Here is a 22,468-nt window from a genome sequence, read left to right as displayed (position 1 = left end):
CAGCCAGACAGGAATGGAGTGCAGGTGTACACATATGGACAGTAATCAGACACCCCAGGACACAGCCAGACAGGAATGGAGTGCATGTGGACACATATGGACAGTAATCAGACACCCCAGGACACAGTGAGACAGGAATGGAGTGCACGTGGACACATATGGACAGTAATCAGACACCCCAGGACACAGTGAGACAGGAATGGAGTGCAGGTGTACACATATGGACAGTAATCAGACACCCCAGGACACAGTGAGACAGGAATGGAGTGCATGTGTACACATATGGACAGTAATCAGACACCCCAGGACACAGCCAGACAGGAATGGAGTGCATGTGGTCACATATGGACAGTAATCAGACACCCCAGGACACAGAGAGACAGGAATGGAGTGCATGTGGACACATATGGACAGTAATCAGACACCCCTGGAGACAGACAGAGAGGAATGGAAAGCACGTGACATATAGACGGTGATCAGACACCCTGGACATAGACACACACGAATGGAGTGCACGTGGACAGATACAGACTGTAATCAGTCAACTCTGGACACAGAGAGACACGAATGGCATACCCGTGGTCATTTACAGATTGTAATAGACACCGCTGGGCACGGGCAGACACGAATGGCGTGGACGTGGTCATATCCAACTGTAATGAGACACCCCTGGACACAGACAGACACGAATGGCATACCTGTGGACATTTACAGACTGTAATAGACACAGCTAGGCACAGACAGACACAAATGGAGTGCACAAAACAATATACAGACTGTAATCAGACTCCCCTGGCTACAGAGAGACACGAATGGAGAGCACATGGACGCATACAGACTGTAATCAGACATCCCAGGACAGAGAGAGACTCAAATAGAGTGTACATGGATATATAGAGATTTATTCTCTCCCTATTACCCCGTTACAGTGGGGATCTCTACCCCATTACTCATGTTACAGAAAGTCTCTCCCCCATTACCCCTGTTACAGAGGGAGTCTCTCACCCCATTGCCCCTGATTCAGAAAGTCTTTCCCCATCACCCCTATCACAGTCTCTCCCATTACCCCTGTTACAGAGAGAATCTCACCCCCATTCTTCCTGTTACTGAGTTTATATTTCCCATTACTCCCGTTATAGAGGGAGTCTCTCCCCCATTACTCCTGTTACAAGGGGAATCTTTCTTCTCCATTATCCATGTTACACAGGGTGTCTCTACACTATTACATCTGTTATAGAGGGTTTCTCTCCCCATCACCCCTATCACAGAGGGAGTCTCTCTATCAACCCTATTACCCCTGTTACTGAGTTTGTCTTTCCCTTTACCCGTGTTACAGAGGGGTTCTCTCCCTCTCACTTCTGTCAGTGGGAGTCTCTCGCCTTCTTTCGGTTACAAAGGGTCTCTCCCCAGTACCCATGTTAGAGAGTGAGTCTTTCCCTTCACCCCTGTTACAGAGGAGGTCCTGACCCTTTACCTTGTTACAGTGGGACTCTCTCCCCATTACTGCTGTTACTGAGGGAGCGTCTCCCCCATTACCCCTGTTACAGAGGAGGTCCCGACCCTTTACCTTGTTACAGTGGGACTCTCTCCCCATTACTGCTGTTACTGAGGGAGCGTCTCCCCCATTACCCCTGTTACAGAGGGAGTCTAACCCCATTACCCTTGTTTCAGTGGAGTCTCTACCCTATTTCACTATTACAGAGGGGGATCTCTACTCCTTTACCTCTGTTACAGAGGGAATCTCACTCCCATTATCCCTGTTACTGAGTTTATATTTCCATCTACCCCTGTTATGGAGGGGTCTCTCCCCATTACCCATGTTACAGTGGGTGTCCCCCATTTCTCCTGTTACAGAGAGTCTCTCCCCCCCCCCCATTATCCCTGTTACAGAGGGAGTCTCTCTCCCCATTAATCCTGTTACAGAGGGAGTCTCTCTCCCATTATCCCTGTTACAGAGGGAGTCTCTCTCCCCCATTATCTCTGTTACAGAGGGAGTCTCTCTCCCCCATTATCCCTGCTACAGAGGGTCTCTCTCCCCATTATCCCTGTTACAGAGGGAGTCTCTCTCCCCCATTATCTTTGTTACAGAGGGAGTCTCTCTCCCATTATCCCTGTTACAGAGGGAGTCTCTCTCCCCCATTATCTCTGTTACAGAGGGAGTCTCTCTCCCATTATCCCTGTTACAGAGGGGGTCTCTCTCCCCATTACCCCTGTTACAGAGGGGGTCTCTCCCCTTCACTCCTGTTAGAGGGAGCCTCTATTGCCTCCCATTACTGAGGGGATATCACCCACTATCCCTGTTACAGAGTGATTCTCTTCCCTAGTACCCTCGATTCTCTACCCCATTACACAGAGAGTCTCTAACCCATTACACCTATTACAGAGTTAGTCTCTCTCTCATTTCTCCTGTTACCACGTGGTGTCTACCCCAGTATCCCTGTTACAGAGTAATTCTCTCCACCATTACCCCGTTAGAGAGTGATTCTCTCCACCATTACCCCTGTTACAGAGTGATTCTCTCCACCATTACCCCTGTTATAGGGGATTCTCTACCCCATTACTCCATTAGAGAGTCTCCAACCCATCACACCTATTACAGAAGGAGCCTCTCTCCCATTCTCCTTGTTACAGATGATCTCTCCCCCAGGATCTCTGTTACAGAGGGTGTACCTACCCCATTATCCCTGTTATACAGGGAGTCTCTACCCCATTATCCCATTACAGAGGTAGTCTCTCTCTCATTTCTCCTGTTACCACGTGGTGTCTACCCCATTACCTCTGTTACATATAACCATATAACAATTACAGCACGGAAACAGGCCATCTCGACCCTTCTAGTCCGTGTCGAACGCTTACTCTCACCGACCTGCACTCAGTCCATAACTCTCCATTGCTTTCCTGTCCATATACCTATCTAATTTTACTTTAAATGACAATACTGAATCTGCCTCCCCCACTTCTACTGGAAGCTCATTCCACACAGCTACCACTCTCTGAGTAAAGAAGTTCCCCTTTGTGTTACCCTTAAACTTTTGCCCCCTAAGTATCAACTCATGTCCTCTTGTTTGAATCTCCCCTACTCTCAATGGAAAAAGCCTATCAAAGTCAACTCTATCTATCCCCCTCATAATTTTAAATACCTCTATCAAGTCCCCCCTCAACCTTCTATGCTCCAAAGAATAAAGACCTAACTTGTTCAACCTTACAAACAAGCTGGATGAACTCAGCAGGTCGGGCAGCATCTGTTGAAACGTCTCGGGCCGAGACCCTTCGTCAGGTCTGGAGGGGGCAGGGGCCCTATAAGGAAGGTGGGGGGAGGGGGAACAGGCCCGAAACTTTGACTGCTCTTTTCAACGGATGCTGCCCGACCTGCTGAGTTCATCCAGCTTGTTTGTAATGTGTTGATTTGACCACAGCATCTGCAGTGTACTTTATGTTTATTGTTCAACCTTTCTCTGTAACTTAGGTGCTGAAACCCAGGTAACATTCTAATAAATCTTTTCTGTACTCTCTCTATTTTGTTGATATCTTTCCTATAATTCGGTGACCAGAACTGTACATAATACTCCAAATTCGGCCTTACCAATGCCTTGTACAATTTTAACATTACATCCCAACTCCTATACTCAATGCTCTGATTTATAAAGGCCAACATACCAAAAGCTTTCTTCACCACCCTATCCACATGAGATTCCACCTTCAGGGAACTATGCACCATTATTCCTAGATCACTCTGTTCTACTGCATTCTTCAATGCCCTACCATTTACCATGTATGTCCTATTTGGATTATTTCTACCAAAATGTAGCACCTCACACTTATCAGCATTAAACTCCATCTGCCATCGTACAGCCCACTCTTCTAACTGGCCTAAATCTCTCTGCAAGCTTTGAAAACCTACTTCATTATCCACAATGCCACCTATCTTAGTATCATCTGCATACTTACTAATCCAATTTACCACCCCATCATCCAGATCATTAATGCAGATGACAAACAACATTGGACCCAGTACAGATCCCTGAGGCACACCACTAGTCACCGGCCTCCAACCTGACAAACAGTTATCCACCACTACTCTCTGGCATCTCCCATCCAGCCACTGTTGAATCCATTTTACTACTTCAATATTAACCTAATGATTGAACCTTCCTAACTAGCCTTCTGTGTGGAACTTTGTCAAAGGCCTTACTGAAGTCCATATAGACAACATCCACTGCTTTACCCTTGTCAACTTTCCTAGTAACCTCTTCAAAAAATTCAATAAGATTTGCCAAACATGACCTTGCACGCACAAATCCATGTTGACTGTTCCTAATCAGACCCCGTCTATCCAGATAATTATATATACCATCTCTAAGAATACTTTCCATTAACTTACCCAGCACTGTCATCAAACTTACAGGCTATAATTGCTAGGTTTACTCTTAGAACCCTTTTTAAACAATGGAATAACATGAACAATATGCCAATCCTCTGGCACCATCCCCGTTTCTAATGACATTTGAAATATTTCTGTCAGAGCCCCTGCTATTTCTACACTAACTTCCCTCAAGGTCCTAGGGAATATCCTGTCAGGATCCAGAGATTTATCTACTTATATATTCCTTAAAAGCGCCAGTACTTCTTCCTTTTTAATCATAGTTTCCATAACTTCCCTACTTGTTTCCCTTACCTTACACAATTCAATATCCTTCACCTTAGTGAATACCAAAGAAAAGAAATTGTTCAAAATCTCCCCCATCTCTTTTGGCCCCACACATAGCTATCCACTCTGATTCTCTAAGGGACCAATTTTATCCCTCACTATCCTTTTGCTATTAATATAACTGTAGAAACCCTTTGGATTTATTTTCACTTTACTTGCCAAAGCAACCTCGTATCTTCTTTTAGCTTTTCTAATTTCTTTCTTAAGATTCTTGTTACATTCTTTATATTCCTCGAGCACCTCATTTACTCCATGCTGCCTATATTTATTGTAGATATCTCTCTTTTGCCTAACCAACTTTCCAATATCCCTTGAAAACCACGGCTCTCTCAAACTTTTAACCTTTCCTTTCAACCTAACAGGAACATAAAGATTCTGTACCCTCAAAATTTCACCTTTAAATGACCTCCATTTCTCTATTGCATCCTTCCCAGAAAACAAATTGTCCCAATCCACTCCTTCTAAATCCTTTCGCATCTCCTCAAAGTTAGCCTTTCTCCAATCAAAAATCTCAATCCTGGGTCCAGTCCTATCCTTCTCCATAATTATATTGAAACTAATGGTATTGTGATCACTGGACCCGAAGTGCTCCCCAACACATACCTCCGTCACCTGACCTATCTCATTCCCTAACTGGAGATCCAATACTGCCCCTTCTCGAGTTGGTACCTCTATGTATTGCTGCAAAAACTATCTTGCACACATTTTACAAACTCCAAACCATCCAGCCCTTTTACAGAATGGGCTTCCCAGTCTTTGTGTGGAAAATTGAAATCTCCCACAATCACAACCCTGTGCTTACTACAAATATCTGCTATCTCCTTACAAGTTTGCTCCTCCAATTCTCACTCCCCATTAGGTGGTCTATAATATGCCCCTATAACTGTTACTACACCTTTCCCATTCCTCAATTCCACCCAAATAGTCTCCCTAGACGAGCTCTCTAATCTATCCTGCCAGAGCACCGCTGTAACATTTTCTCTGACAAGCAACGCAACACCTTCCCCTCTTGTCCCTCCGATTCTATCACACCTGAAGCAACGAAATCCGAGAATATTTAGTTGCCAATCACACCCTTCCTGCAACCATGTTTCAGTAATAGTTCCAACATCATATTTCCAGGTATCAATCCATGCTCTTAGCTCATCCACCTTTCTTACAATGCTTCTAGCATTAAAATAAATGCATTTAAGAAATTGTCCACTTCTTACTCTCTGTTTATCACTAACAACTTTACTATCTTCTTTTTTTTCCTTCTCCCATACATCTGTTCCTACACTCTGGTTCCCCTCCCCCCTTGTATCTAGTTTAAATCCACTGGAGTCTCTCTAGCAAACCTACCTGCAAGAATATTTGTCTGCCTCCAGTTTAGATGTAAACCATCCCGCCTTCCCTGGAAAACTGCCCCATGATCTATAAATCTGAAGCCCTCCCTCCTGCACCATGTCTTCAGCCACGTATTGATCTGCACTATCTTACTGTTTCTAAACCCACCTGCATGTGGCACTGGTAGCAATCCTGAGATTGCTACCCTGGAGGACCTGTCCTTTAACTTGGTGCCTAACTCCTTAAACTCACCTTTCAGAACCTCCTCACTCTTCCTACCCACGTCAATGGTCCACGACATCCGGCTGCTCACCCTCCCTCTTCAGAATACTGAGAACTTGATCCGAGTTACAGGAGGAGTCTACCCCTATTACCCCTGTTACAGAGTGATTCTCTACCCTATTACAGAGAGAGTCTCTAACCCATTACACCTGTTAGATAGTCTCTCTCATTTCTCCTGTTACCACGTGGTGTCTACCCCAGTATCCCTGTTACAGAGTGATTCTCTCCCCATTACAGCTGTTACAGAGGGAGTCTCTCTCCCCATTACCCCTGTTACAGAGTGATTCTCTCCACCATTACAGCTGTTACAGAGGGTCTCTCTCCCCATTACCCCTGTTACAGTGATTCTCTCCACCATTACAGCTGTTACAGAGTGATTCTCTCCACCATTACAGCTGTTACAGAGGGAGTCTCTCTCCCCATTACCCCTGTTACAGAGTGATTCTCTCCCCATTACAGCTGTTACAGAGGGAGTTCCTCTCCCCATTACCCCTGTTACAGAGTGATTCTCTCCACCATTACAGCTGTTACAGAGGGAGTCCCTCTCCCCATTACCCCTGTTACAGAGTGATTCTCTCCACCATTACAGCTGTTACAGAGGGAGTCTCTTTCCCCATTACCCCTGTTACAGAGGGAGTCTCTCTCCCCGGTATCCCTGTTACAGAGTGATTCTCTCCACCATTACAGCTGTTACAGAGGGAGTCTCTCTCCACCATTACAGCTGTTACAGAGGGAGTCTCTCTCCACCATTACAGCTGTTACAGAGGGAGTCTCTCTCCCCATTACCCCTTTTACAGAGTGATTCTCTCCACCATTACAGCTGTTACAGAGGGAGTCTCTCTCCCCATTACCCCTTTTACAGAGGGAGTCTCTCCACCATTACAGCTGTTACAGAGTGAGTCTCTCCACCATTACAGCTGTTACAGAGGGAGTCTCTCTCCCCATTACCCCTTTTACAGAGGAGTCTCTCCACCATTACAGCTGTTACAGAGTGATTCTCTCCACCATTACAGCTGTTACAGAGGGAGTCTCTCCATCATTACAGCTGTTACAGAGGGAGTCTCTCCCCCATTATCCCTGTTACAGAGTGATTCTCTCCACCATTACAACTGTTACAGTGATTCTCTCCACCATTACAGCTGTTACAGAGGGAGTCTCTCTCCCCATTACCCCTGTTACAGAGGGAGTCTCTCCCCCATTACCCCTGTTACAGAGGGACCCTCTCACCCATTATCCCTGTTACAGAGGGAGTCTCTCTCCCCATTACCCCTGTTACAGAGGGAGTCTCTCCCCCATTACCCCATTACAAAGATAGTCTCTCTCCCCTTTCTCCTGTTACCATGTGGTCTCTACCCCATTACTTGTCAGATCACCAGCAGGTTGCAAAAGTGGGCTCACTGACCTTAAACCCTCTGACTCTCAATACAGGAGCCCCTCAGGGCTGTGTACTGAGTCCCCTCCTTTACTCCCTGTATACCCATTACTGTATCACCACCCGCAGCTCCAATCTACTAATTAAATTTGCCGACGACACTACATTGATTGGCCTTATCTCAAACAATAACGAGGTGACCCACAGGGAAGACGTCATCTCTCTGACACAGTGGTGTCAAGCAAACAACCTCTCCCTCAATGTCGCAAAAACAAAGTGGCTGGTTGTGGATTACATTAATGGAGACGGGCTAACCCCTATTGACATCAATGGAACTGGGGTTGAGAGGGTAAACAGCTTTAAATTCCTCAGCATAAACATCACCGAGGGCCTCATGTGGTCCGTACACACCAGCTGTGTGACGAAAAAGGCACAACAGCGCCTCTTTCACCTCAGACGGTTGAGGAAGTTTGGTATGGCCCCCCAAATCCTAAGAACCTTCTGCAGGGGCACAATTGAGAGCATCCTGACTGGCAGCATCAATAAAGAGGTCTCAATGCGTTTAAACGAATGCTTAAAACCGATAGAAACGACACCGATTGTGGTCGGAAGTGCTCACGGAGGACACCTCCAGGGAAGCGCGGGTGTAGATTTGTGTTACAAGTGCGTTTAAGGAAATGGGATTTTAAACTCCCTATACCGACTATTTTGCTGGTGAATAAAATCGCTGATCTCAGAGCTAGGATGCTGAAATCAGAGGGATATTAGGACCGCGTGTGTCCTTTATTTCACCGAATCCTGGTTAACCCCTTCCGTATCGGATGCAGCGTGACGATTTTACTATACACCGTCAGGATTGATCCATAGTCTCTCTCAAAAGCAGAGTATGCCTGATGATCAACTCTTCTTGGTGCACAAATATATCAGTCCTGTCCCAATTCTGCTTACCAGACCTGGAATATGTAGCAGTAAAGTGCCGACCTTTTTACCTACTATGGGAGTTCTCTGGGATCATTCTGATAGCAGTTTACATTCCACCTCAATCAGGCTTTAGATGATCTGAGCAATGAGACAAACATGCACGAAACAGTGCACCCTGAAGCCTTCACCATCGTTTTGGGAGATTTTAACCAGGCCAGTCTGAAAATATCACTAATTACCATCAACAGATCACTTGCCACAGATCACCAGAGGAAACAACACACTGGACCATTGCTACACCACCATTAAAAGTGCCTACCGTGCTATTCCTCACCCTCACTTCAGGAAGTCTGATCACCTGGCTGTACTTCTACTCCCGGAGTACAGGCAGAGACTGAAGACTGCAGCACCAGCAGTGAGGACCAAGAAGGTTTGGACAAGGGAAGCACAGGAACACCTACAGGACTGCTTTGAATCGGTGGACTGGACTGTATTCAGGGATTCATCTTCGAACCTGGATGAGTATGCTGCAGTTGTTACCGACTTCATTAAAACCCGTGTGGATGAGTGTGTGCCTACAAAGACTTACTGTACATTCACAAACCAAAAGCCGTGGATGAACCAGGAGGTACGTTGTCTGCTGAAGGCTAGATCTGTGGCATTTAAGTCCGGCAACCCAGGTCTGTACCAGAAAACCAGGTATGATTTGCAGAGGGCTATTTCAAGGGGAAAGAGACAATGTTGAATGAGGTTGGGGGCGACATCAGATGCACGACAACTCTGGCAGGGTCTGCAATACATTACTTCCTACAAAGCGAAACCCAATAGCATGAATGGCAGTGATGCTTCACTACCAGATGAACTCAACACCTTCCATGCACGCTTTGAAAGGGAGAATACATCTACAGCTGTGAAGATCCCTGCTGCACCTGGTGACTCTGTGATCTCTGTCTCAGAAGCTGATGTTAGGCTGTCTTTAAAGAGAGTGAACCCTCACAAGGCAGAAGATCCCGATAAAGTACCTGGTAAGGCTCTGAAAACCTGTGCCAACCAACTAGCGGGAGTATTCAAGGACATTTTCAACTTCTCACTGAGGCAGGTTCCCACTTGCTTCAAAAAGGCAACAATTATACCAGTGCCTAAGAAGAATAATGTGATCTGCCTTAATGACTATCGCCCGGTAGCACTCACGTCTACAGTGATGAAATGCTTTGAGAGGTTGGTCATAACTAGACTGAACTCCTGCCTCAGCAAGGACCTGGACCCACTGCAATTTGCCTGTCGCCACAATAGGTCAACGGCAGACGCAATCTCAGTGGCTCTCCACACGGCTTTAGATCACCTAGGCAACAGAAGCACCTATGTAAGCCTGATGCTGTTCATCGACTATAGCTCAGCATTTAATACCATCATTCCCACAATCCGAATTGGGAAGTTGCAGAACCTGGGCCTCTGTACCTCCTTCTGCAATTGGATCCTCGACTTCCTAACCGGAAGACCACAGTCTGTGCGGATTGGTGATACCATATCCTCCTTGCTGACGATCAACACTGGCGCACCTCAGAGGTGTGTGCTTAGCCCACCACTCTACTCTATATATATTCACATGACTGTGTGGCTAGGCATAGCTCAAACACCATATATAAATTTTCTGACAATACAACCACTGTTGGTAGAATCTGAGGTGGTGATGAGGGGGTGTACAGGAGTGAGATATGCCAACTAGTAGAATGGTGCTGCAGCAACAACCTGGCACTCAACGTCAGTAAGACAAAAGAGCTGATTGTGGACTTCAGGAAGGGTAAGACGAAGGAACACATACCAATCCTCATAGACGGATCAGAAGTGGAGAGAGTGAGCAGCTTCAAGTTCCTGGGTGTCAAGATCTCTGAGGATCTAACCTGGTCCCAACATATTGATGTAATTATAAAGAAGGCAAGACAGCAGCTATACTTTATTAGGAGTTTGAAGAGATTTGGCATGTCAGCAATTACACTCAAAAACATCTATATTTGTACCGTGGAGAGCATTCTGACAGACTGCATCACTGTCTGGTATGGAGGGGCTACTGCACAGGACCGAAAGAAACTGCAGAGGGTTGTAAATTTAGTCAGCTGCATCTTGGGTACTAGCCTACAAAGTGCCCAGGACATCTTCAAGGAGCGGTGTCTCAGAAAGACAGCGTCCATTATTAAGGACCTCCAGCACCCAGGGCAGGCCCTTTCATCACTGTTACCATCAGGTAGGAGATACAGAAGCCTGAAGGCACACACTCAGCGATTCAGGAACAGCTTCTTCCTTGCTGCCATCTGATTCCTTTTTTAAAATGTACAATATTTCTGTTTTTGCACATTATGTATTGCATTGAACTGCTGCTGCTAAGTTAACAAATTTCACATCACATGCTGGTGATAATAAACCTGATTCCTGCCTGGTATGGGAACTGTACCTCCCTTAATCGCAATACTCTGCAGAGAGTGGTGCGGACAGCCCAGCGCATTTGTAGTTGTGAACTTCCCACAATTCAGGACATTTACAAGGACAAGTGTGCAAAAAGGGCCAGTGGGATCATTGTGGACCCGAGCCATCCCAACCTCAAACTATTCTAGCTGTTACCATCCGGGAACTGGTACTGCAGCATAAAAGCCAGGACCAACAGGCTCTGGGACAGCTTCTTCCACCAGGCCGTCGGACTGATGAACTGACACTGACTTGAGTGGACTCTATATTACATTGACTGTACTATTTATTATAAATTATTATAAATGACTATGATTGCACATTCAGATGGAGACATAATGTAAAGATTTTTACTCCTCATGTATGTAAAGGATGTAAGACACAAAGTCAATTCAACTCGGTTCAATTCCCCCGTTACATTGGGAGTCTCTCCCCCACTATCCCTGTTACAGAGGGAGTCTCTCCCCCACTATCCCTGTTACAGAGTCTCTCCCCCACTACCCCTGTTACAGAGGGAGTCTCCCCCTTAAGCCCTGTTACAGAGTCTCTCTTTCTCCATTACCCCTGTTGCAGTCTCTCCTCTATTAACTCTGTTACAAAGGGGTCTCTACTCCATTATCCCATTACAGATGGAGTCTACCCCATTCCCCTTGTTACAAAGGAGTATCTTCACATTACCCCTATTACATACGAAGTCTCTCCACCATTACTATTACACTTGTTTCAGAGGGGTCTCTAACCCAATACCCCATTACAGGGGAGTCTCTAACCCATTATGCGTGTTTCAGAGGAAGCCTCTCTCCCATTCCCCCTGTTGCAGGAGGTCTCTCCCCCATTATCCCTGTTACAGAGGGAGTCTCTCTCCCATTATCCCTGTTACAGGGGGAGTCTCTCCCCCATTTTCCCTGTTACAGGGGGAGTCTCCCCCCCATTTTCCCTGTTACAGGGGGAGTCTCTCTCCCATTACCCCTGTTACAGATGGGTCTCTCCTACATTACCCCTATCACAGAGGGGTCTCTAATCCATTACCCCATTACAGATGGGTCTCTCCCACATTACCCCTATGACAAAGGGGTCTCTAATCCATTACCTGTTACATAAGGTGTCTCCCCCCCTTTCATTAGAAGAGCTTACAAAAGGTTCAAAAAACTAGGCAATGATAAAGATCTAGAAAATTATAAGGCTAGCAGGAAGGAGCTTAAGAATGAAATTAAGAGAGCCAGAAGGGGCCATGAGAAGGCCTTGGTGAGCAAGATTATGGAAAACCCCAAGGCATTCTACAAGTATGTGAAGAGAAAGAGGATAAGATGTAAGAGAATAGGACCACTCAAGTGTGACAGTGGAAAAGTGTGTATACAACAAAGGAGATAGCAGAGGTACTTAATGAATACTTTGCTTCAGTATTCACTATGGAAAAGAATCTTGGCAATTGTAGGGATGACTTGCGGCAGACTGAAAAGCTTGAGCATGTAGATATTAAGGAAGTGTCAGGTCACTGGAGCAGGGATCCAATCACAGACCCAGTACTGTGCACACAGTGGTATTAATTGAGTAACAAATCCCCAGGTGCAAACAAAGTCAGCATCAAAGTTCAGGCAGAGAAATCCAAAAACCAGAATCGGAAAATAGGCAGAGTCGATATTCAGACGGACAAAGTACAGATACAAATGCTGAAAAGACTCACCGGCACAATCTGGCAACAAACAGGTGAAAACACCGAGCAGTAAACAGAGAGGCAGATGATAGGTGGAGCACAATGAGTCACAAGTGGCAGCAATACAGGTAATAATGAGAAACAGGTGAGAGACGGAGTACTCGGTGATACAGGGGCCGGAGCAGAGCAGGAGCACATGGCAATACAAACACAGACTGACAGCCAGGGAGAAACACACAAAAAGTTCAACTGGAGATACTGACAGGAAGAAGATGCTTTTCAAAAGCATCATGTTGGATAAGTCACCAGGTCTGGACTGGGTGTACCCCAGGCTTCTGGGGGAAGCGAGGGAGGAGATTGCTGAGCCTCTGGCGATGATCTTTGCATCATCAATGAGGATGGGAGAGGTTCCGGTGCATTGGAGGGTTGCGGATGTTGTTCCCTTATTCAAGAAAGGAATTTGAGATAGCCCAGGAAATTATAGACCAATGAGTCTTACTTCAATGGTTGGTAAGTTGATGGAGAAGGTATGAACATTTGGAGAGGCATAATATGATTAGGAATAGTCAGCAGGGCTTTGTCAAAGGCAGGTTGTGCCTTACAAGCCTGACTGAATTTTTTGAGGATGTGACTAAACACGTTGATGAAGGTAGAGCAGTAGATGTAGTATATATGGATTTCAGCAAGGCATTTGATAAGGTACCCCATGCAAGGCTTATTGAGAAAGTAAGGAGGCATGGGATCCAAGGGGACATTGCTTTGTGGATCCAGAATTGGCTTGCCCACAGAAGGCAATGAGTGGTTGAAGATGGGTCATATTCTGCATGGAGGTCAGTGACCAGTGGAGTGGCTCAGGGATCTGTTCTGGGACCCCTACTCTCATGATTTTTATAAATGACCTGGATGAGGAAGTAGAGTGTTGGGTTAGTAAATTTGCTGCTGACACAAAGGTTGGAGGTGTTGTGGATAGTGTGGACGGCTGTCAGAGGTTACAGCGGGACATTGATAGGATGGAAAACTGGGCTGAGAAGTGGCGGATGGAGTTCAACCCAGTTAAGTGTGAGGTGGTTCATTTTGGTAGGTCAAATATGATGGCAGAATATAGTATTAATGGTAAGACTCTTGGCAGTGTAGAGAATCAGAGGGATCTTGGGGTCCGAGTCTATAGGACACTCAAAGCGGCTATGCAGGTTGACTCTGTGGTTAAGAATGCAAATGGTGCATTGGCCTTCATCAACCATGGGACTGAGTTTAAGAGCCGAGAGGTAATGTTGCAGCTATATAGGATCCTGGTCAGACTTGGAATACTGTGCTCAATTCTGGTTGCCTCACTACTGGAAGGACGTGGAAACCATAGAAAGAGTGCAGAGGAGATTTACAAGGATGTTGCCTGGATTGGGGAGCATGCCTTATGAGAATAGGTTAAGTGAACTTGGAGTGATGGAGGATGAGTGGTGACCTGATGGAGGTGTACAAGATGATGAGAGACACTGATCGTGTGGATAGCCAGAGGCTTTTTCCTAGGGCTGAAATAACTAGCGCTAGAGGGCACAGGTTTAAGGTGCTTGGAAGAAGGTACAGAGGAGATGTCAGGGGTAAGTTTTTTACGCAGAGAGTGGTGAGTGTGTGGAATGGGCTGCCAGCGGCAGTGGTGGAGGTGGAAACAATATGGTCTTTTAAGAGAGTCCTGGGCAGGTACATGTAGCTTAGAAAAATAGAGGGCTATGGGTAAGCCTAGATAGTTCTAAGGTAAGGACATGTTCGGCACAGCTTTGTAGGCCGAAGGGCCTGTATTGTGCTGTAGGTTTTCTATGTTGTTATTCCCCTGTTACAAATTCCCCATTATCCCTTTACAGAGATACCCCTGTTACAGTGGGTGTCTCTACTACATTACACTTGTGATGGAGCAATTTCTACCCCATTACACCATTACAGATAACACACACAAAATGCTGGTGGAACACAGCAGGCCAGGCAGCATCTATAGGAAGAAGCACAGTCAATGTTTCGGGCTGAGACCCTTCGTCAGGACTAACTGAAAGGAAAGATAGTAAGAGATTTGAAAGTAGTGGGGGGAGGGGGAAATGCGAAACGAGAGGAGAAGACCGGAGGGGGTGGGATGAAGCTAAGAGCTGGAAAGGTGATTGGCGAAAGTGATACAGAGCTGGAGAAGGGAAAGGATCATGGGACGGGAGGCCTAGGGAGAAAGAAAGGGGGAGGGGGGGAAGCATCAGAGGGAGATGGAGAACAGGCAAACAACTAAATATGTCAGGGATGGGGTAAGAAGGGGAGGAGAGGCATTAACGGAAGTTAGAGAAGTCAATGTTCATGCCATCAGGTTGGAGGCTACCCAGCCGGTATATAAGGTGTTGTTCCTCCAACCTGAGTTTGGATTCATTTTGACAGTAGAGGAGGCCATGGATAGACATATCAGAATGGGAATGGGATGTGGAATTAAAATGTGTGGCCACTGGGAGATCCTGCTTTCTCTGGCAGACCGAGCGTAGGTGTTCAGCGAAACGGTCTCCCAGTCTGCGTCGGGTCTCACCAATATATAAAAGGCCACACCGGGAGCACCGGACGCAGTATATCACACCAGCCGACTCACAGGTGAAGTGTTGCCTCACCTGGAAGGACTGTCTGGGGCCCTGAATGGTGGTGAGGGAGGAAGTGTAAGGGCAGGTGTAGCACTTGTACTGCTTACGAGGATAAATGCCAGGAGGGAGATCGGTGGGAAGGGATGGGGGGGGGGGGAATGAGCAGACAAGGGAGTCGTGTAGGGAGCGATCCCTGCGGAAAGCAGAAAGAGGGGGGGAGGGAAAGATGTGCTTGGTAGTGGGATCCCGTTGGAGGTGGCGGAAGTTACAGAGAATTATATGTTGGACCCAGAGGCTGGTGGGGTGGTAGGTAAGGACAAGGGGATCCCTATCCCGAGTGGGGTGGCGGACGGATGGAGTGAGGGCAGATGTGTGGGAAATGGGAGAGATGCGTTTGAGAACAGAATTGATGGTGGAAGAAGGGAAGCCCCTTTGTTTAAAAAAAGAAGATATCTCCTTCGTCCGGGAATGAAAAGCCTCATCCTGAGAGCAGATGCGGTGGAGACTGAGGAATTGTGAGAAGGGGATAGTATTTTTGCAAGAGACAGGGTGACCCCCACTACTTTCAAATCTCTTACTATCTTTCCTTTCAGTTAGTCCTGACGAAGGGTCTTGGCCCGAAACATCGACAGTGCTTCTCCTTATAGATGCTGCCTGGCCTGCTGTGTTCCACCAGCATTTTGTGTGTGTTTGAATTTCCAGCATCTGCAGATTTCCTCGTGTTTACACCATTACAGATGTAGTCCCTCTCCAATTTCCCCTGTTACAGAAGGTCTCTCCCCCCAGTATCCCTGTTACAGAGGGGCACTCTCCCCCAATGCCCCTGTTACATCGGGACTCTCCCCATTACACCTGTTACAGAGGGAATCTCTACCCCATTACACTTGCTAGAGGGATCTCTACCCCATTACCCCATTACACTCTCCCCCATTTCCCCTGTTACAGAAGGGCTCTTCTTCCATTGCTCTTATTACAGAGGGGCCTAATCCATATCCTATTATTGAGGGAGTCTCTTCCCCATTATCCCTGTTACAGAGAAATCTCTCCCCTAGTATCCCCGTTAAAGAGGGAGCCTCTTCCCCAATATCCCTGTTATAGAGGGATTCTCTACGCCATTACAGAGTGTCTCTAACCCGTTAACCCTGATACAGAGGGTCTCCCTCCCATTCCCTTGGTTACAGAAGCTCTCTCCTCCATTAACCTGTTACAGAGGAAGTCTCTCCCCCATTATCCCTGTCATAGATAGTCTCTACCCCATTACCGCATTACAGACGTAGTCTCTCTCTCATTTCTCCTGTTACCGCATGGTCCCTACCCATGTAGCCCTGTTACAGAGGGAGGCTACCCCCATTACCCCTGTTACAAAGGGAGGCTAGCCCCATTACCCCTGTTACAGAGGGATTATCTCCCTATTACCTCTGTTACAAAGGGAGGCTACCCCCATTACCCCTGTTACAAAGGGAGGCTAGCCCCATTACCCCTGTTACAGAGGGATTATCTCCCTATTACCCCTGTTATAGAGAGTCTCTCCCCCATTATTTCTGTTACAGAGAGCTTATCTCTGCATTAACCCTGTTACTATATAACAATTACAGCATGGAAACAGGCCATCTCGGCCCTTCTAGTCCATGCCAAACGCTTACTCTCACCTAATCCCACCGACCCGCACTCAGCCCATAACCCTCCATTCCTTTCCTGTCCATATACCTATCCAATTTTATTTTAAATGACAATACCGAACCTGCCTCTACCACTTCTACAGGAAGCTCGTTCCACACAGCTACCACTCTCTGAGTAAAGAAATTCCCCTTCGTATTACCCTTAAACTTTTGCCCCCTAAGTATCAACTCATGTCCTCTTGTTTGAATCTCCCCTACTCTCAATGAAAAAAGCCTACCCACGTCAACTCCATCTATCCCCATCATAATTTTAAAAACCTCTATCAAGTCCCCCCTCAACCCTCTACTCTCCAAAGAATAAAGACCTAACTTGCTCAATCTTTCCCTGTAACTTAGGTGCTGAAACCCAGGTAACATTCTAGTAAATCTTCTCTGTACTCTCTCTATTTTGTTGATATCTTTCCTATAATTCGGTGACCAGAACTGTACATAATACTCCAAATTCGGCCTTACCAATGCCTTGTACAATTTTAACATTACATCCCAACTCCTATACTCAATGCTCTGATTTATAAAGGCCAACATACCAAAAGCTTTCTTCACCACCCTATCCACATGAGATTCCACCTTCAGGGAACTATGCACCATTATTCCTAAATCACTCTGTTCCACTGCATTATTCAATGCCCTACCATTTACCATGTATGTCCTATTTGGATTATTCCTACCAAAATGCAGCACCTCACACTTATCAGCATTAAACTCCATCTGCCATCGTACAGCCCACTCTTCTAACTGGCCTAAATCTCTCTGCAAACTTTGAAAACCTACTTCATTATCCACAACGCCACCTATCTTAGTATCATCTGCATACTTACTAATCCAATTTACCACCCCATCATCCAGATCATTAATGTATATGACAAACAACATTGGACCCAGTACAGATCCCTGAGGCACACCACTAGTCATCGGCCTCCAACCTGACAAACAGTTATCCACCACTATTCTCTGGCATCTCCCATCCAGCCACTGTTGAATCCATTTTACTGCTTCAATATTAATACCTAACGATTGAACCTTCCTAACTAACCTTCCGTGTGGAACCTTGTCAAAGGCCTTACTGAAGTCCATATAGACAACATCCACTGCTTTACCCTCATCAACTTTCCTCGTAACCTCTTCAAAAAATTCAATAAGATTTGTCAAACATGACCTTCCACACACAAATCCAGTTTGACTGTTCCTAATCAGACCCCGCCTATCCAGATAATTATATATACCATCTCTAAGAATACTTTCCATTAACTTACCCAGCACTGTCATCAAACTTACAGGCTATAATTGCTAGGTTTACTCTTAGAACCCTTTTTAAACAATGGAATAACATGAACAATATGCCAATCCTCTGGCACCATCCCCGTTTCTAATGACATTTGAAATATTTCTGTCAGAGCCCCTGCTATTTCTACACTAACTTCCCTCAAGGTCCTAGGGAATATCCTGTCAGGATCTGGAGATTTATCCACTTATATATTCCTTAAAAGTGCCAGTACTTCTTCCTCTTTGATCTTCATAGTTTCCATAACTTCCCTACTTGTTTCCCTTACCTTACACAATTCAATATCCTTCTCCTTAGTGAATACCGAAGAAAATAAATTGTTCAAAATCTCCCCCATCTCTTTGGGCTCCACATATAGCTGTCCACTCTGATTCTCTAAGGGACCAATTTTATCCCTCACTATCCTTTTGCTATTAATATAACTGCAGGAATTATTTATTTTCACCTTACTTGCCAAAGCAACCTCGTATCTTCTTTTAGCTTTTCTAATTTCTTTCTTCAGATTCTTCTTACATTCTTTACATTCCTCGAGCACCTCATTTACTCCATGCTGCCTATATTTATTGTAGATATCTCTCTTTTTACTAACCAACTTTCCAATATCCCTTGAAAACCACGGCTCTCTCAAACTTTTAACCTTTCCTTTCAACCTAATAGGAACAGAAAGATTCTGTACCCTCAAAATTTCACCTTCAAATGACCTCCATTTCTCTATTACATCTTTCCCATAAAACAAATTGTCCCAATCCACTCCTTCTAAGTCCCTTCGCATCTCCTCAAAGTTAGCCTTTCTCCAATCAAAAATCTCAACCCTTGGTCCAGTCCTATCCTTCTCCATAATTATTAGATAATAATAATAATAATAATAATAATAATAATAATTATTATTATTATTATTGTTATCTAGTTACAGAGTTGACTCTACCCATTTACCTCCTTACTAAGGGACTCTCTCCCCCATTACCCCTGTGGCAGTGAGTCTCTCCCCCTTTACAGAGGGGTCTCTTCTGCTTCACCCCTGTTTTTGTGGGTGTCTCTACCCCATTACACTTGTTATGGAGGGATTTCTACCCTATTACACCATTGCTGATAGAGACTCCCACATTACCCCTGTTACAGAGAGAGGTCTCTACCCATTACCCCATTACAGAGGGATTCTCTCGCCCATTACCCGTTACAGAGGAATTCTCTCACCCATTACTCCATTACAGATGGACTCTCTCACCCATTACCCCGTTACAGAGGGACTCTCTCGCCCATTACCGCATTACAGAGGGACTCTCTCAGCCATTACCCTGTTACAGAGGGACTCTCTCGGCCGTTACCCCATTACAGAGGGACTCTCTCACCCATTACCCCATTACAGAGGGACTCTCTCAGCCATTACCCCATTACAGAGGGACTCTCTCACCCATTACCCCATTACAGCGGGACTCTCTCGCCCATTACCCCATTACAGAGGGACTCTCTCGCCCATTACCCCATTACAGAGGGACTCTCTCACCCATTACCCCATTACAGAGGGACTCTCTCACATATTACCCCATTACAGAGGGACTCTCACCCATTACCCCATTACAGAGGGACTCTCTCACACATTACCCCATTACAGAGACTCTCTCACACATTACCCCATTACAGAGAGACTCTCTCACCCATTACCCCATTACAGAGGGACTCTCTCAGCCATTACCCCATTACAGAGGGACTCTCTCGCCCATTACCCCATTACAGAGGGACTCTCTCACCCATTACCCCATTACAGAGGGACTCTCTCACATATTACCCCATTACAGAGGGACTCTCTCACCCATTACCCCATTACAGAGGGACTCTCTCACACATTACCCCATTACAGAGAGACTCTCTCACACATTACCCCATTACAGAGGGACTCTCTCGCCCATTACCCCATTACAGAGAGACTCTCTCACACATTACCCCATTACAGAGGGACTCTCTCGCCCATTACCGCATTACAGAGGGACTCTCTTAGCCATTACCCTGTTACAGAGGGACTCTCTCGGCCGTTACCCCATTACAGAGGGACTCTCTCGCCCATTACCCCATTACAGAGGGACTCTCTCAGCCATTACCCCATTACAGAGGGACTCTCTCACCCATTACCCCATTACAGAGGGACTCTCTCGCCCATTACCCCCGTTACAGAGGGACTCTCTCACCCATTACCCCATTACGGATGGACTCTCACACCCATTACCCCATTACAGAGGGACTCTCTCGCCCATTACCCCATTACAGAGGGACTCTCTCACCCATTACCCCATTACGGATGGACTCTCACACCCATTACCCCATTACAGAGGGACTCTCTCGCCCATTACCCCATTACAGAGGGATTCTCTCACCCATTACCCCATTACCGAGGGGCTCTCTCACCCATTACCCCATTACAGAGGGACTCTCTCGCACATTACCCCATTACGGATGGACTCTCACACCCATTACCCCATTACAGAGGGACTCTCGCCCATTACCCCATTACAGAGGGATTCTCTCACCCATTACCCCATTACGGATGGACTCTCACACCCATTACCCCGTTTCAGATGGACTCTCTCGCCCATTACCCCGTTTCAGAGAAGTACAAATTCACTCAACGGACATGGTGAAGATGTGCCCAGTGATGAGACTCACCCGCCGGTGTCTCCGTCTCCGGGCACTGTCTGTCTGCCGTTGCAGCCTGCGAGATGCTGGTTTCTGTCTGACACTGCCTCCATAGCCCCAGCCGGACAGTACTGCAGGTCTGGTTGCTGTCTGGGGCAGAGTACCTCAGTTCAGCCCAGTGATCTGTCCCTGCAGCCGTGGCCATCAGCAGCAAGGCCACCAGACCCATCGCCAGACTCAGACGCAGGGCGCTCTCCCGCCCACGGTTCCCCAAAGACTTCCCACCCCTCCTCCGCCGAGGCAAGCCTCGGCTCTCTGCATCCTCCGTTCCCGCCAGGAAGTTCGACCACATGGCCCTGGAGGTATCTGCGGATATCTCAGAGAGTCTGAGCACAGAGCACCAAGAATTTCCTTCTCACTCCTTTGCTATCTGTCTCTCGTTTGGTCTCACTGTTACCCTCTCTGCCTCACACTCTCTCTCTCTCTCTCTCTCTCTCTCTCTCTCTCTCTCTCTCTCTCTCTCTCTGAAGCCTACCTAGGCCTCTCTCACTCTCCCTCCCTGTCGTCACCTCTCCCTCTCTCACTCTATGTATGTATATCTCTCTATATTTATTTCTGTTCTGACAAAAACCTTTCTCTGCTTTCTCTGGCAACTAAATCCCCTGCTTCTTTCTCTGATCACTGAAATTTTGTCAGGCCCCTTTCTCTCTCTCTCTCTCCCCCCTCTCTCTCTCCCCCCCTCTCTCTCTCCCCTCTCTCCCTCTGCCCCTACTTTCTCCCACACTCACTCTTTCTCTCTCTCTCCCCCACACTCAACCCCTCGTTCCAAAGACACTGAACCCTCCTATAGCACTCTCTGTCTCTCTTGCTCTTCGGCCCACTGGTCTGTCTGCACGGCTGTTTGAAGGCTCCTCGCTCTGTTTTTGGCAGCTTGAGACCCTCCCGGGACATGCGATTCCAAGACTGGATCTCCCGCACCTGTTGCTCCCACACAGAGTCGGCCTGGTCCTATTTAAAGGTCTCCTTAAAGGAACAGGCCACCACACAGCCTGTCGTCCGTCCCTTCGGCAACCTCCAGTGAGCGGAGGGGTGTCAGGGAAACAAGGACCCTAGGAGGAGAACAGCAGTGCAGAACAGAGAGACCGTGATGTACAAGCGTAGGACAAACGTCATGAACGTGGGGAGTGTCGAGGGACAGAGGGACCGAGGTGTACAAGCGTAGGACAAACGTCATGAACGTGGGGAGTGTCGAGGGACAGAGGGACCGAGGTGTACAAGCGTAGGACAAACGTCATGAACGTGGGGAGTGTCGAGGGACAGAGGGACCGAGGTGTACAAGCGTAGGACAAACGTCATGAACGTGGGGAGTGTCGAGGGACAGAGGGACCGAGGTGTACAAGCGTAGGACAAACGTCATGAACGTGGGGAGTGTCGAGGGACAGAGGGACCGAGGTGTACAAGCGTAGGACAAACGTCATGAACGTGGGGAGTGTCGAGGGACAGAGGGACCGAGGTGTACAAGCGTAGGACAAACGTCATGAACGTGGGGAGTGTCGAGG

At 46.8% G+C, this 22,468-nt stretch overlaps 1 protein-coding gene across 1 annotated transcript in view; it reads right to left on the bottom strand.

Annotated features, from left to right (window-relative positions):
* Positions 1-21,877, bottom strand: part of LOC140715605 (voltage-dependent calcium channel gamma-6 subunit-like) — a 30,953-nt gene extending 9,076 nt beyond the window's left edge. The window contains exon 1 of the mRNA XM_073027975.1: positions 20,940-21,877. Coding sequence (XP_072884076.1) covers positions 20,940-21,261 — 322 coding nt within the window. The 5' untranslated portion in view covers positions 21,262-21,877. The remainder of the gene's footprint in view (positions 1-20,939) is intronic.
* Between the last annotated feature and the right edge of the window lie 591 nt (positions 21,878-22,468).

Source organism: Hemitrygon akajei, chromosome 24 (genome assembly GCF_048418815.1).
Source record: "Hemitrygon akajei chromosome 24, sHemAka1.3, whole genome shotgun sequence".
Classification (NCBI taxonomy): Eukaryota; Metazoa; Chordata; class Chondrichthyes; order Myliobatiformes; family Dasyatidae; genus Hemitrygon; species Hemitrygon akajei.
The sequence above is the reverse complement of the archived record's forward strand: the minus strand, read 5'-3'. Positions and strand labels throughout refer to the sequence as shown.